Below are 16,083 nucleotides of genomic sequence, written 5' to 3'. Positions count from 1 at the left end.
GACCAGGTGCTATTTTGGGACTTCTGGACCTGGTGATGTGCTCTCAGGGTCCCAGCCCGGCACTGTGCTTGCCCCTGAGGATCAGCAAATTCTGGCTGCCGGGGAGCAAGAGACAGAACAGCAAAGAGACAAAGGAGACAGAAACAAGCCTGCAAACTGAGTGGGTGCTTCTGTTATCGCCAGAGAGAGCAAAGGCCCATCCAGAGCGGGCAGATGTCTGGAGGTGGGTGGCCATCTCCAGAGAGGGAACAGGCCTCTTCCCCCTAGCTTGGCCGGGGCCGAAGCCACTTGTGTCGGGAGCAGGCGCTGGGAGGGCCCCACAGTGCAGGTGCCCATGCGAGGAGCAGGCACCCTCAAGGGGCAAGGCTGGATCCCCCGAGACCACACACGCGGCGCGCAGCAGCCTCACGGGGCCGCTCCAGCTGGTGACAGAGAGCCCCCTTCTGCTGTCATGGGGGCCGCACCCTGCCCTTCTGAAACTGCCCCCCACATTCAGGGGCCGCACCCCCACAGGTGTGCACAGGTGCGCATGTCTGGGTGTGTGCACTTCCACACGTCAGCCACCCGCAGTGGCTCAGACACAGCGTCACGTGGCAGCATCACATGCCAGCGTCACGTGGTCCCCTGCTCCCCCCCCACCCCAGGCACAGAGAGGATCACCAAGAGCAGATGCCTGCACAGCCCTCCGGCCATTCTGGGGTTCACAGAAGAGGCAGCAAGTCCCCTCCTTGCCAGTCCCAAGAACTTGCCAGAAGCACTCTGAGTTCTGTCTTCTCCCACCTGCCGAACCCTGAGCCATCTCCCGGGACCCCTCTGGGGCTACAACTCCCTGTCATGCTTTTTCCGGGCCAGCCCCCATGTTAACTAGGCTCGGCTTACGTTATCTCATTTAAAGCTCACAAACACACCGTGAGATGTGCCCTGATATGTCCTATCTTTGTTCAGATGACAAAGCCGAAGTTCAGTAACCTTAAGAGGCTTGCCTGGAGTCATGCAAGGAGTCTCAGCCCCAGCCCGCTCCCAACGTGTGCTCCTGATCACTTTCTAGATGCAGCCCCCGGCCTGGGCTGGCTGAGTGTGTAAACACGCACCCCCACACCCCAGGACGGTGCCTGCATGCCAGCCCCCACCCCTGCCGTCCCCTCTTTCCTCTGGGTCTCTCCCTGCTCTGGCACCCAGTCCTAAATCTTTTCTCAAGAGTCAAGGCTGGGCCATCCAAGCAGGGGGTGGGACGAGGGGCGGGAGCTAGAGCTGAATCCCTGCCAAGGCCCTCGGCACCCCGCCGGGGAGAGCCAGGGAAGGCCGTGGCTCCAAGGGCTGGCAGTAAGCAGAATGGTGAGCCTGTCCCAGACCGCGGGCCAGTCTGCTCCCCAAAGCCTGGAGCAAAGCCCGCTGTGCTGTTGACCCGTGGAATCCAAAGGCTGCTGCCGTGTGCTCATCTGATCCAGAACGTTTCCAGAATGGAGGGGCCTGGGCTGGAGTCCTGGTTTGTCACCCACTGAGTGAGCTGGGCTGGGGACGTCCCCTCTTGGAATCTGTCCTTCGTTTCTGCAGGAAAGTGGTTGATTGATGATTGACAAGGATGTTCCCTGCTCTGAAACTGTGTTTTGGATTCTAGATTTCCAAGGGACGTCTGAGAAGTCTGGCCAGGACATGGGAGTCTGAAGGGTGAACGGCTCTGGACCCGATGCTCTGCTCAGCCCAGCTCGTCTTCACTTGAGGCTTGGGAGTGACCCCTGTCTCCCCGAGTGCCTGGCTTTGCACCTACTCCTCTCTCCCCCACATACTCCTGCAGCCAAGGGGATTTCTCTTCCGTAGCACATCCGGGCAGGGCACCAGGGCCCAGGAGGAGCGAGGAGGCAGACCACTTGTCCCAAACCCAGAGGCAGCCATGGGGGCCCATGACATTGTGACTGACGCCAACATCTCGTCCAGCCTTGAGAGCAACACCACGGGCGTCACAGCCTTCTCCATGCCCAGCTGGCAGCTGGCACTGTGGGCCACCGCCTACCTGGCCCTGGTGTTGGTGGCTGTGACGGGCAATGCCACAGTCATCTGGATCATCCTGGCCCATCAGAGAATGCGCACAGTCACCAATTACTTCATTGTCAACCTGGCCCTGGCTGACCTGTGCATGGCCACCTTCAACGCCCCCTTCAATTTCGTCTACGCCAGCCACAACATCTGGTACTTTGGCCGTGCCTTCTGCTACTTCCAGAACCTCTTCCCCATCATGGCCATGTTCGTCAGCATCTACTCCATGACTGCTATCGCCGCTGACAGGCAAGAGGGGGCCGTGGGGGAGCTGGGGGAGAGGGTCTCCCTTGGTTGGGGCTCAGACAGGGCTGGTGACGTGCCTGCAGTCACACAGCAAGTTAAGGGTAGAGCTCAGGGAATTGCCTCCCAGCCACGCTGTGATCCAGGAGGGTGCCTCTGGAAGACGGGAGACTGGAGCCAAGGCAGGCAAAGCTAAGGTTAGACATAAGAAGAACTTAGTACTGAACGGTTGTTCGAGGCCACAGGGAGAGAGCGGCTGTGTTTAGGGACCTTCTGGAATGTTCTTCTCTGGAGCTGATCTTTTTTTTGGTGTCTTTCATGACAAGGAAATTGTTTATCTTGATTTCCTATTCCTAGGTAGATGATATGGGGGAATTGAATATTGCATACAGTTACTGTATAATTATAATGGGTCCAGTTTTCTCCTGATGCTGTTCTCAGGGGGCTGAGGGATCCGTGGACTGTGTGCAGTCCTTCTGAAGCTGGCTGGGGCTGGCAGGGCACAGTTTGGACTCAGAAGGGGACTGTGTGACCCTGGGGGAGTCTGGTTGAGACAGACAGCAAATGAAAAGGGACACAGAAAGACACCAGGTGCGTGTAGGAGATGGGACGGGCCTGGGACCCTCAGAGACACAGACTCCTTGTCAGGATGGTTTGAGGCAGCATGAGCCCCACTGTCCCCCATTATCCCCCCCAGGCTCCATCCTCCCCCACATGTGGCCCAACAACACGTAACGGCTGGCTTCTCTGTTCTGGGCTGTTTTTCTATGGAGTTTTCCTAAATTCGAGAAATGGATTTCTATCAATTAAAAATGAAAAGCGAAGTATGAAAACCATTTGTGTGGGCCACGCTTCTATGTTTGTACCTGGGACAACTGAGGATCAAGACAAGTAGGATTGCCAGCAAGTTGGGCACAGGGCCAGGGGCCCAGAACCCAGAGCTCTCTGTTCTCAATAAGGGCCACCCCACATCCGACCTCAACCCCTCCCCCCACCAGCAGCATCTCAGTCCCCCTGGACGTTTCTGCAAGTCCACTAATATTTCCTTTTCATTCACTCGACAAATACTGGAGTGTTCCCTCTGTTTCAGGCACTGGGGGATATATACCAGTGGGAAAGATAGTCCTGGAAATCAGGCCTCATGGAACTTCCATTTTAAAGGGGTGTGTGGGGCACTGGGAAGGATATGGACTGGAGAGGGTGGTATGGGAGCCAGGAGACCAGGCAGGAGGCTGCTGGGTAATAATCCAGATGAGAGAGGACGGTGTTCAGAGATCAGGGTAGCAATAGTGAGAACGCGTTCGTTCATTTCTTCATTCCCACGTTCCATGCCCACTATGTACAGATCCTGTTCTGGGCATTGGGGAGATAAACAGATAAAGACACCTGCCTGCTAAGGATTTAAACAATAAGTGCATGAGGAAATGGTACGTTGTATTTTGAGGTCATGAGTGCTGTGGGAAGATATCAGGGAAGGGCAAGGGGCCCCGAGAAGCCAGGCTGTGTCTTAGGCTGGGGGCAGGCCATAGGGCCAGACAGGGTGTGGAATCGGCCCTTCTATGGGGTAGGTTTGGAGCAAAGATGGAAGGAGGAGGGGAGAGAGAGAGTGAGCCCCATTAGCTGTCGGGAAAGAACATTCCAGGGGGCAGACACGGCAGCAGCAAAGGCCCGTGGCAGGATCGTGCCCGGATCGTGCATGAGGAGCCCCAAGGAGGGCTATCCTCAAAGAGACAGCGTGGACAAGCTCAGGGAGCACGGAGTCAGTGCTCCTCTTGTGCCCCAAACACCAGGATGCGAACTGCCCTGTGCAGGGCAATGACTTCCGATTGTCCTGGCCTCGTCTCAAGGTTTGGATCAATCCCAGAGAGGAAGGCCCAGGGGTCATCCAGGACGAAAGCCACTTCTGGTGGATTTAAAGGGAATAAATACATGGGACTAACCATGCTTTCACACCCTACCAGTCTGCAAGCCTTTCTCAAACGTCTTACTGCCCTTGCACACCAAGCACGGGTGCACAAATGACCGTCTGCCCGCTTTACAGAAGAGGAAAGAGAAGCTCGAGGGGGCTCAGGTGGTTTGTTTAAGACTCTACTGTTGGAATGTAGCTTAGTCAGGATTCAGATTTAGATCACTATGAATCCAAAGTCCCAGACCTGCCCCTCCACCAGCAGGGTAAGAAGAAAAGCTCTCCTCCTTCCCATCCCACTTCCTAGAACAACGAGGGAGCCCAAGCCCCAAGGTGACCCACTAGTCACCTGCCTTATCTGTGGGGAGGGGGCCACTGAGGAAAATGGTCTCTCCTCTTGCCCTGCTGAGACCCTCAGCCAGGGCCCAGGGTTGCCGAGGTCTGGGGCTGGCCCCAAGCCCAGCCACAGTAATGGGAGAAGGTCAGTGTCTCGGGGAGAAGGTCAACAATCATCTAGCTCAGACGTGCGTTACCCGTGACCATGAACTGTGCACAGAAATCCCAGGGGTCGAGAGCTTCTGTAGGAGTTAAAAATCACCATTATAAACAGAGGCAGCACACCACATTTTGCGGGGACCCCAGCAGAGCCTGGAACAATGTCACCGAAAGAAATCAGAGCTACCTCTGCTGTGCAGAAATTTCCAAGCATTGTCAACAGCCATCACTACTTAAAAATTACCATGGGTTCCAGACCTCCTGCTAGATCTTGTTGTTTCGTGGGTTGACAAAGAAGTGTGCGTTTTGCTAGCCCCAAATGCTCCAAATCTATTTTATGTATGTGTAAAGATTTTATTTATTTGAGAAACAGGGAGAGAGAGGAAAGGAGAGGGAGAGAGAATCTCAAGCAGACTCCGCACTGAGAGCAGAGCCCAACACAGGGTTCAGTCTCACAACCCTGAGATCATGAACTGAGCCAAAACCAAGAGTCAGATGCTTAACCGACTGAGCCACCCAGGCACCCTTATTTCATGTTTGGATAACTGTATTTTAGGATAGCTGGTCGTCTCTCTAATCTTGTGTAATTTATTCCTATAAAAACCATCATCTGTGGAGGGCCCATGGGCCTTATTGGATGGCCAACAGGTCCATGACACAAAGAGAGCCCTGACCTAGCCCCAAGCCTTTCCTCTTCTGAAGCGGCGACTAAAGCCGTATGGGGGCACAGGTGGTGTCCTGGGTCTTTGAGGGATAGAGCTCTTTGGATCCTTTGACCTGGGAAGCAGGCGGCTACCCCAGCTCTCCATCCCTGGTCGGGGCCCCAACCCATGAGGCCTCAGCCCCCCGAGACTGCAGGACATTCCCACAGTGGCTTCAGAGGTCCCGGGGGCGGAGGCAAAGCCACACAACTCAGTTCAGAGCCTGTGCTGCCTCTCCCAAGCTCGTTCTTCCTCTTCCCCAAGCCTCCGTCTCCTGGTGCAAGAAAGGGAGAGACCAACCCTTGCCTGAGATTCTCAGTCACCAGGCAGCAGGGTGCCAAACGGCAGCCCAGATCCCCGCAGGTTCCCCCGGAGAGAGGCAGGGGCTGAGGAGACAAGCTGCTTCTGGCCGACTTCTTGGAAGAGGTGGCCTTTCACTTGGACTTTAATGAATCCAGAATGGAAGGAGAAATTCCAGGCGGAGGGGGAAGAAATGCCACTCCTCCCCCCGAAGGTCCCACAGGCAAGGCTATTCGCTGACCAGAGAGAGTCAGGGAAGGTGCTGGAAGCAATGAGAGGGGCCTGGAAAGTGCATGGGCCATGTGCAGAGGGCCCTGAGTGCTGAGTTTGAAGGTTTGGACCTGCTCTGTCTGATAACGTAACTAGAGACATATGTGCCTATTTACATTTAAATTAATGAACGTTTAAAATTCAGTTCCTCAGTTGTGTTAGTCACGCTTCTGGGGTTCATAGCCACGTGTGGTTAGTGGCTCCTGCACAGGACCAGGCATACAGAGAGCATGTCCACCACCATAGAAAGCCGGGGCAGTGCTGGTTTGGGCTTTGTCCGGGAGACTGTCCGCTTCTGCTGAGGTCTCTGAGCACAAGCAGGGCTGGCATAGGGCCAAGCGGCTCAGCTGGGCTGAGCTTCAGGCAAATGTCCTGAGAGGACTTCCAGCGTGGCCACACCACTCTCTCGTGTCAGAGGGAGGCGGTGAGGTGGGCCTGGGCTGGGGTTTCAGGCACTAGGGCTGTGGGACAGTCACCGGCCTGGGTAGCTCTCTGCAAGTCCCCAGCAGCGGTGGGGGGTGGAGGGGAGTCGGGCTACAGGGTCCTGGAGAAGGGGATGGGGGTTGCTCTGATGGGAGGATGCCCACGTTCACACAGCCCTCTGCTCATAGGTACGTGGCCATTGTCCACCCCTTCCAGCCACGGCTCTCGGCCCCAGGCACCAGAGCGGTGATCGCCGGCATCTGGCTCCTGGCCCTGGCCCTCGCCTTCCCCCAGTGCTTCTACTCCACCATCACCATGGACCGGGGCGCCACCAAGTGTGTCGTGGTCTGGCCGGAGGACAACGGCAGCAAGACGCTCCTTTTGTAAGGCCTGGGGGGTGGGGAGCATGAGTGTGTGTGTGTGTGTGTACACGTCTGTGTGCGTGTGTGTGTGTGCAGGTGCATAGGCCTGAGAATGGACGTGCTTGTGCATATGCACTTGGGGGTGCACGTTTTTGAGGGTGTTTGGGATTACGTGAGTCCATGTGTACACCAAGTGACACTTAGCCCTTCCTGAGAGTCAGGCTTTACACACACGAAGCCAATCAATTCTCCTAACACTATGGGGCACGCAGGTCTTATGATTCCCATTTTTCAGATGAGGAAAACGAAGCACTAGGAGCCAAGTAATACACCCAGGGTCCCACAGCTGGAAGGTGGTGACTCCAGGGCTTCAGTCTGGGCAGAGCCGTTTTGGAGCCCCCCCACCCTTCTGCGCCACCCCGCCACTCAGGCAAGGACAGGGACGTCCTTAGGTGAGGGTATGCATATGGCGCTACTGAGCGGCCAGGATGCACCCACGTGTGTATGTGCGTGTGTGAGAGAGAGGGTCCAGGAGCATGTCCGTGGAAGTGGGTGTGCTCGCAGATGTGTGGAAATGTGTGTAGGGGGTGTGTTTGAGGGAGGGCGCTGTACATGTTCGGGCCACAGAGGGTCAGTGTATTGAGGCAGAAAGAAAGGACAGGTGTTTTCTGGAGGTGTTTTCTGCCTGGTGCCTGTCTCCCGCTTGGCTGGCCACCGTGCGACCCTGGGTAAGTCCTTTCCTCTCCGAGCCTCGGTTTGCTACCTTCTGGCTTCCGGATGCCCAGGCACGTTGGCTAGGTCGTTTAGCAGAGGGTGAAGAATTGGTTGAGGTTTGAGAGGCAGTCGTTCGGAGTCCTGCTCTGTCTCCTGCTGGCTGGAGGACCCTTCTAGTCACTTTGGCCCCCCTCTCACGTAGGGATTCCTAAGAGCACTCGCTGCCAGCAGGCGAGAGCCAGGCCGCTGAGCCGTGAGCGCCGCGCCTGGCCCCGAACGGACACCCAGTATGCGGTAGTTTAAGCAGGGGACAAATGAGAGCGAACCTGGAAGTGGCCGATTTCGCCCAGCAGAGGCCCAGCCGCCAGCCGGAGGATGTGCCCGCTGTGGGCGGCGTGCGGCCAGATCACCGCAACAACACAGACCTCGCCCCAGCCCCGCCTCCTTGAACACCCCTCCCCCAACGTCCCCTTCACCCCCTTCAGTCTCCTCAGCCCCCGACACCGGCTCCGTCTGCCCCGAGCACCGGCCAGAAGAGGGCCCCGCTGCGTGGCCTTCAATGCTACGGAAGAAGCCATCTCGAGAAGCCCGTTCCTGGGGACTGATGAGTTTTGAGGGCGGGCCCTGCCAGGTCTCTGCCCTTCCTCTGCACCCCTCCCTGCTCCGAAGGTCTGGTCGCTCCAAGGGAGTGGCCTTGTAGGGAAGGCTCGGGGAGGGGTGGAGAGCAGAGTATTTTGTGGCTGACCGCTGGGGGGCAGTGTTTCTTCACCTTATTACAGGCCTTTCTCCCTGAGACGGGGATCAGTAATAAATAACTCTGGGGACCCCGCACCAGCTTTGCGGGGATGGTGAGTTTCAACCCTGATTCAGGCACCAAGGGAAAACAGGAGGGCAGACGTTGAGCTAGGAAGGCGATACTTTGGTGTTACCTAGAATTTTGCGAGGGTATGGGGAAAGCCTGGTTTTATGGGTGCAAATGTGTTGTTTTTGGTGGAGGCACTTCTGAGATTTAGATGGGGGCTGCATCCTCACAGGCTCCCATCCTGGGTGTGTAGCATCTGATGAAATTACAAATGCCCTGTCCAGGAAAACGCACATAGACCCCCAAAATCAAAATACAAAAAAGCCCAGGCTCTGAGAGGAGGCAGTCCTGATTTGTGGCGGATCCCAGATGATTCCCCAGGGCTCCTTGGTGCTCATCTGCGTAGGAACCTGGCCCAGGGTGAATTCCTATCCTGAACCATGTCCCAAGGAAAGAATGTCACTCATACTTGGGAAGGATCTTAGTGATTACCTCCTTGTTTTACAAATGGAGAAACTGAGACCGAGAGACAGGTCAGACTTGCCTGAGGTCACACTTTTTTTTTTAATAAAGATTTTTATTTATTTGACAGAGAGATAGAGAGAGCGAGAGAGGGAGAGAGAAAGCACAAGCAGGGGGAGCTGTAGGCAGGGGAGAAGCACCCTCCCCACTGGGCAAGAAGTCCAATGGGGTCTGTATCCCAGGACCCTGGGATCATGATCAGAGCCAAAAGCTGCCACTTAACTGGCTGAGACACCCGGGTGCACCCTGAAGTCACACTTTGAAGTGAGAGCCTGAACAAGAACTCAGTTCTGACTTCACAGAGCTGATCTTCAGTGATAGGGAAATCCTTGGAGTGTTGATTAAATCTCTGGAGCTGTTTCATATGTCACAGACACTCTGCACCTCTCTGAGCCTCAGTTTCCCCCTCCGGACACTGAGGCAGATGGCCCTGCCGATCCTCAAGGTCTATCTAGCTCAGACACTCTGTGACCTTATGATGAAGGTAAAGTGAGGGAGGTCTGGCATTCACTGCCCTTCCCTGCTGTTACCTGCTCCACAGCTGGACTAGATGAGGATCTGGGGGTCTAGGAGCACCCCTGCCCACAAGCCTTTTTTAATTAGCATATTTGCCCAAAGAGCAAGCAAACAGAATTCTCAACCCAGGCTTTAGGGAAGACATTTGCTGGAGCACCCTGCTCCCCTCCCTCTGAGTGGCAGCTCCTCTGGAAAAGGGGCCCAGCAAGTCTGGCACACTGATAATGGGGCCTTGGGAACAATTCAGCCCTCCCAGAGAAAGGCCATGTGACAGGGCCACAGGTCTCAGGCCCATTCACGAGGTGTCCCCGCTCCAGCATCTCTCAGAAACCAGAATGGGCGGCACACATCTCCTTTATACTGTCTTTCCAAAAGGAAATGAAATTGCTCCACACAGCCCAGGGTGTCCTCCATGGGGACTAGATGAGTGACTGTCAGTGTGATCTGGGCCACTTGCTCTGAGGTGGTGTGAGAGAAAGCCTGCAGCCGTGAGCTGTGTTCCCAACCAAATGCTGATGGGCAGGAAGAGAGGACCCCTATCCTGTATGGCTTGGAACTCTGGCCCCTGGCCTGTTCCCTGATAAGGATATCGGCAGGGATGGAACCGTATCAGCTCCAGAAAATCTACCTCTCCAGGCAGACGCAGCAATCTATGTATTGCCTATAGAATGTATCTAATGCATATGTACATAGATCCATACACACATATGACTCGGGAAGAAAATATTCCAAATTGTTAATATTGGTGAGAATGGAATTAGTAATTTTACTTCCTCCTTTGTGTTTAACGGCATTTTAAATGTTAAACAAATGTACTATTTGGTTAACTTTTTCATTCCTATTTATTTCATTTTTCGGTAGTATTTGTCTATCACCTGGAGGATCACACAGATAAAGCCGGTGTCCCTTTTGCAGCAGGCGAAGCCCTCTTTGGGCATATATGTTAGCCAATGTTGTCCCCCCCCCCCCCTTTATGTTAAATCAAGGCCTTGGCAGGTGGCCCGGGGTCGCCGGCCAGAGTTGGCTCAGGGGCGCGCGCGGGGACAGGGAAACTAAGCGCTGGCGGATGCCGAAGTCGCTCCCTGGCCGTCCCGTGCTCAGGCCCTTGCCTTTCCCTCCAGGTACCACCTCACGGTGATCGTCCTCATCTACGTGCTGCCTCTCGTGGTGATGCTCCTCGCCTACAGTGTCATCGGCCTCAAGCTCTGGAGACGCGAGGTTCCCAGGCACCAAATGCACGGCGCCGGCCTGCGCCACCTGCGGGCCAAGAGGAAGGTGCGCGCCGGGGGCGGGCTCGGCGGGGGGCGGGCTCGGCGGGGGGCGGGGTCAGTCCGGGGCCCGCCTCAGGGCACCGCCCTTCCGGGCTCGGAGCCCGCCCCGCTGGCGGTGCAGTTGAGGACAGGATCCACCCTAACCTGCCCCAGTGCCAAGCTCCCGCCGGAGCCTGAGTTAGTTCTTCCCAGGAGGACACACTTTGGCCCTTGGCGAAATGCGAAATTGAAGGAACTCCCCCAGAATGTTTTGAGAATCCTAAAGTCCCACAGAATTACAGGTACTCTCAAGAATCTTAGAATGATTGAATCTCAAAATCTTAGACATGTTGCGTAATTGGAATGTTGACTTTAAGAAGCCCCACGGAACTCTGGGAGGCTTCCGTATAGAATCACAAGAGAATTCTCAAATGCTGGAAGCGCACACCTCCCCTCCGTGGAGTCCAGCTGCACGCAGTCGGCCTTCGATTTCCAACCCAAGTGCCAGTGTCCTCCCTCCTCCCGGCCATTGGGGCCCTCCAAGGGTCCCGATAGAGCATTCTGTGATTCAGACCTCCTCTACTCTCTTCTCGGGGAAGCTTATCTTTGCCGTGCCCTTCCTGTTAGGAGTCCAGGGAAGGTAATGGTTAATCTCAAGTATGAGGTTCCCGTCTTGGCTTCACGTCTGCTACTGGGCATTTTTCATAAGGCAATTCAGGGAAGTAGGCAGACATGGGACACCATCTGAGTGCCCCTCCTCACGATGAGCTGGTCTCCACTTGCCATCACTGGCTTGCCCTCCATTCCTCACGGCGTATTGGGCCATGCTTCAGAGGGCCTGCAGAGACCAGGCTTGAGTGGGGAAAGGTCAGGGAGCTGGTTCCTGGGCAGAGGCTGGGATGCCCGACTAGAGTCTTACTACCTATGGATAGAAGGGCTATGACAGACGGAGACAGGGGCACCTGAGAACCATAGCTGGCATAAGGGATCCCCCAAGGATTGGGTTAGGAAGCTCACCCACTCTGCAGGGAGGGGAGCTGCTCTGAGGGAAGGGGTTTGGGACACCAGCTAGATGAGGTGGCCGCAAGCTGGGCTTCAAGGAGTAAGGATGTGAAAGAAAGAACAGCAGTTCAGGCAGAGGTGTAGGGCCCAGGGGTCAAGACCGTGAATGCTCCAGGAGACTAAGGGCTTCCCAGGGATGAGGGGCATCCTGCCGCCACTCTTGGAGGTTGGAGGAGGTGCTGCTTCCAGGCTGAGGTGTGACCTGAGCCTCTCCCGGCCCAGTTCGTGAAGACCATGGTGCTGGTGGTGGTGACGTTTGCTATCTGCTGGCTTCCCTACCACTTCTACTTCATCCTGGGCAGCTTCCAAGAGGACATCTACTACCATAAGTTCATCCAGCAGGTGTACCTGGCGCTCTTCTGGCTGGCCATGAGCTCCACCATGTACAATCCCATCATTTACTGTTGCCTCAACCACAGGTGAGCCCTCATCCCAGCCCCACTCTCCTCGGCCCTCGGGACCCGCAGGCTGGCCCCAGCTGGGCTCCCTGGCACAGTGTGAGCCTGTGCCCTCCACCCCCACATGGGGTTGCTGTCCTCATACTGAGCCCACAGCACAATCCTCACTCGTCAGGGGCCCAGCTCGAGCCCCCTCCTCCTCCCCAAAGCCTTGTCCCGTTGCCCAGGCTACAGTTGTCACCGTCCATCTGCTCCTGCCCTCTCTTCAGGGCCTACATCTGGGGCCAGGAGAAGAGAGAAGGGAGGGACAGAGAGATGGAGGGAGGAACAGGGTCAAAGAGAGGCCATAGGGCAGACAGAGAGGGAGAAAGGAAGGAGCCTGGTAAAGGAGGGCGGGACTTCTTCTGTCCTGACATGTTCAAGAGCTTCCCACAATGAGACGTTTCCTTGAGCCAGGTGACCCGCACCAGCCCCAGCAGTATGAAGCATTCACTGGAGGGCCCTAAGCCAAGACTGGTGAGGGAGCAGGTTGCTCCCTGGAGAGATCAGAGGGCATTTCCTGCTGCCAGGGGGATTTCTGGGGCAGCTGAGGAGTGTGACCTTGGCAGAGACAGTCAGGGAAGAAGGAACCAAGCCGTCACTCCTCAGACACACCTGGTTGTCTCAGCTCCATACTTCTGGAGAATCAGCATTCCCCCAGAGGGGCTGGCATTTGCTCTGGGGCACCTGGAGAGGTGGAAGTCTTCAGGAAACCCAAAGGGGGGTCAGGTTAGAGGAGATGAGAGGTGGACACAGTCCTGGTCTCTACAAGACAGCCATGTGGATAAGGTGGGCTGTGGGCCTCTGTGTTCAAGCCTTTTATCACCCACCTGCCCACATGTTCAGGCCACTCATGATGCCATTAGGATCTTTGTTGCCCAGATATTCCAGCCACCTGGGCCTGGCCAGGAGGAAGTGAGAGAATTGTGATTTTTTTTTTTTTTTTTTGAGTGTTTAATGGGTGCTAGAACCTTCCATTGTCTCCTGAGAAGTAAGATGATGATGATAGGAAGGGAGGTGTTATCCCTTTTTACAGTTGAGGAAACTGAGCCCCAGAAAGGAACACTCCTAAACTCATACGGCAGCAGTGGAACCAGGATTCCATGGATCTCCAAGGCCTGTAAACTTGACCCCACATCACACCTTTCTTTTGATGTAGTTTCGAGAACTTGGACCCAGGAACTGGCATAATCAGGGAGGGGCCCCCAGCACACCCTGTCTGTGCATGGGCTCTCTCCCGTTACCCAGTGACGCAGTCCCTAAGAGTCTGAGAGTCTGTGAAATAATTCCAGAATCCACCAAGTGGATGAACCACATAGTGTATTAGGCATAAGTTCTATGGAGAAAAGGAACAGCAGAGCTGGGGATGAGAGGACAGGAGGTGCTGGGGGCGGGGGGAGGCGGCACAGGGGAAGCACTTTTATAGCATGGCCAGGGTTGGCCTTCTTGATCATTCTTTTGGGCACAGATGAGGTTTGAGTGGGCCCTGCAGCTGTGTGGGGAAAGGCATCCAGCAGAGGGAACAGCAGAGGCCGTGAAGCACCCACAAAAGAGGCATTTGTTGGGCCGCACCATGGAATCTTGTAGAGCTGCAAGGTGAGGAACCAAAGTCAGGGCTGCTCTTCTGGAACATGGAACTTCTGTCCCCTGGGAACAGTCCAGTGGCTGTCACCCAGGGTCCCATTTATCTCTGCTCCTCTCTGACAAGCCAGTGTTCTGTTTGTCCTAGGCCATTTCCTCCACTGCCATCTGCCTCCCCTTCTGATTTACCTTTAGTCCGGCCATGGGGAGAGCTATTTTTTAAGCAAATATACCAAAATGTAGTCGTTCCCTGTGCATGATTTCCCTCAAAGCAGCCCCCTTGGGAGAGCATCCTTACTCTGCCCAACATGGCCAAAGCCCAAACTTCTTGAGCCTCTAGAATACTCCTTTAGAAGCCAAGGAACAAGTCAAACAAGAAAATCTGTTATTTTTTTTAAGCTGTACTTGGTTTCTTTCTGTCTGTGATAACAAATGGTCTGATTAGGCTTAATCACCCGCTTCACTCCTAGATTTAGCTCCAGATTCCTTCTGGGCCTTTCCAAAACTCAAATCCACTCAGCAACAGTGAACAATGACAGGGGTGAGAGGACAACTTTCCTCTGGGCGGGAGATGGGATCCTGGAGGTGGGGGGATTTCCCAGACTATCCTCCACTCAAGGTGACCCCCTGTCTCCTAGGTTTCGCTCTGGATTCCGGCTTGCTTTCCGCTGCTGCCCGTGGGTCACACCAATTGAGGAGGATAAGATTGAGCTGACCCACACTCCATCCCTTTCCATGAGGGCCAACCAGTATCACACTAAAGAGACTTTTTTCATGGCTGGGGATACTGCCCCCTCTCAGGCTACCAACGGGCAGGCCAGGGGTCCCCAAGATGGGGTACCTACTGAACCCTGAAGCCTTGTGCCTGGCACCCTTGGAGAAGTAGCCAGTGGAGAGGTCCAGATCTGAAAGTCTGACCCATGCTCCAGCCTTCAGTACATCAGCGGAAAAACAAGATGGGGCAAGGAGCACAGCGAGTAGATGTGAACTCTAAGAGGGCCCAGCCCCCTCTCTGACGGGGCTTCACATCAGCCAGTGACAGTCCAGGAAGACAGTGTGAGCGAACAGTTATCTAATCCAGGAGTCACAAGCTCAGATGCCTTCCTGGGGCATACACTCAAGGAGTGACTTCCAGCGCTGGGGTAATGGAACGGTGCGAAGTGGAGAGCGTATGCATCTAAAGGGGACAGCAGCTGACCAGCTCTGGACAAAGGTTGTCATGAGGTAATGGACACCCACTGTTGCCAGATCTTCCGGATCCTTGCAGACACACCAGAAATCCAAATCCATGAGACTTCCAGATTTGTTACATTTGGCTCACATTTGTATAAGTATTGGTTAAACCAAACAGGACACAGCTGTGGACAGCACCCAGCCATGATACTGATTTATTATCAGGCCAAAGACACGGGGAGGGAGCGGCTTATTTTGGAAAGCTGTGAGTTGACCTGGGGCTTCTCTGCATCTGAACTCAGACCCCGCTCAGTGTAGATGGTGGATAGAGTCAAAAGGAGCCTCGACTGTGTTGCCTTGGACAAGTCACTCGGACCCTCCGCCTCTTCTACTCCCAGGGGCAAAACTGCCTCACAGGGATGCTGTGAGGAAGACTGAAGTGAGGCCTGTAAACTAGCGTGGAGTGCTGAAGAACCAGCAGGTGTGAATTTTATCCCCACAAGCCAGCCGTGCTACACGGATGCCTCCAGGGCGCAAGCAGCAGCGGTCACCCTCACTCCAGCAACAAGAAGGTGGCGGGCAGGAAGCGACTCCAGCAGAGCTCCAGGCCTGGTCTGGTGCACCCCAAAGACACACTTCTACCCACTTGCCGCCTCACCCCGCACGCCCCATAGCCCCTCCAGAAGAACCACGTGACACCGTAAATGCACAGCAAGAGAGTTTAATGCTAGGTGCGCCCCCCGCCCCCCCGAGAGATCACGGTGCCCAATAAAGGGACTCTGGCCTTAAACCACACACGGCATGGGAAGTGGGCTGATGTGGGATCCACTGGCGGGCCGTGGGGTGGAATGGCAGCCTCAAGGTTAAGGTGGGAGAGGGACGGAAGGGTCAGGGGAGGCACGGTTTCCTACAGAAGGGATTCATTTGAAGGGGAGAGGAGGACAGTGCAGACAACCTGCTCCCTGGGCTGCCCGAGACTTCATCTACCTTAGAGCGGGGGTCTACACCCTCTGGTCCCTTGGGAGTTGGCAGAAGGTGATGAAGGGTGGGGTCTACATGGGGAGAGCCAGTGCCCAGTCTCCTCTCATTAAGCCCAAACAGCCCTTGGGAGCCCAGAGGCCTCCCACCACTTTACCTTCTTAGAGGTGCGGGGGTGGGACCAGGGGGCTACAGCAGGGAACTGGCCAGGCGGGGGCTGGAAAACAGGACAGACACTAGCTCGGTGACACTCTGCAGAGAACAGAGAAGTTACAGTACTCAACGAAGGCTGGGGGCTGAAGCACCCTCCCCTT

The 16,083-nt window shown here is 55.4% G+C and overlaps 1 protein-coding gene across 4 annotated transcripts; it reads left to right on the top strand.

Annotated features, from left to right (window-relative positions):
• The first annotated feature begins 1,320 nt into the window (after positions 1-1,320).
• Positions 1,321-16,021, top strand: TACR2 (tachykinin receptor 2). Of its 4 annotated transcripts, none has more exons than XM_046026758.1 (6): positions 1,321-1,335; positions 1,619-2,283; positions 6,561-6,755; positions 10,410-10,563; positions 11,823-12,019; positions 14,257-16,021. In XM_046026758.1, the coding sequence occupies exons 2-6, from the start codon at positions 1,892-1,894 to the stop codon at positions 14,471-14,473; spliced, it is 1,155 nt and encodes a 384-aa protein (XP_045882714.1). In that variant the 5' UTR covers positions 1,321-1,335; positions 1,619-1,891; the 3' UTR covers positions 14,474-16,021. The 4 variants fall into 4 exon arrangements, with proteins under 4 accessions (XP_045882714.1, XP_045882713.1, XP_045882712.1 ...); XM_046026757.1 differs by lacking the exon at positions 1,321-1,335 and adding an exon at positions 1,342-1,486; XM_046026756.1 differs by lacking the exon at positions 1,321-1,335 and adding an exon at positions 1,342-1,502.
• Positions 16,022-16,083: the final 62 nt, after the last annotated feature.

Source organism: Meles meles, chromosome 13 (assembly GCF_922984935.1).
Source record: "Meles meles chromosome 13, mMelMel3.1 paternal haplotype, whole genome shotgun sequence".
Classification (NCBI taxonomy): domain Eukaryota; kingdom Metazoa; phylum Chordata; class Mammalia; order Carnivora; family Mustelidae; genus Meles; species Meles meles.
This window is presented reverse-complemented; position numbering and strand designations above follow the sequence as displayed.

Excerpts from the sequence above, each read along its gene's own strand:
- TACR2 (XM_046026758.1), top strand. The coding sequence starts at position 1,892 with ATGGGGGCCCATGACATTGTGACTGACGCCAACATCTCGTCCAGCCTT. Across the intron at positions 2,284-6,560 it reads ACTGCTATCGCCGCTGACAG|GTACGTGGCCATTGTCCACC; the intron begins GCAAGAGGGGGC and ends CTCTGCTCATAG. Across the intron at positions 10,564-11,822 it reads ACCTGCGGGCCAAGAGGAAG|TTCGTGAAGACCATGGTGCT; the intron begins GTGCGCGCCGGG and ends CTCCCGGCCCAG.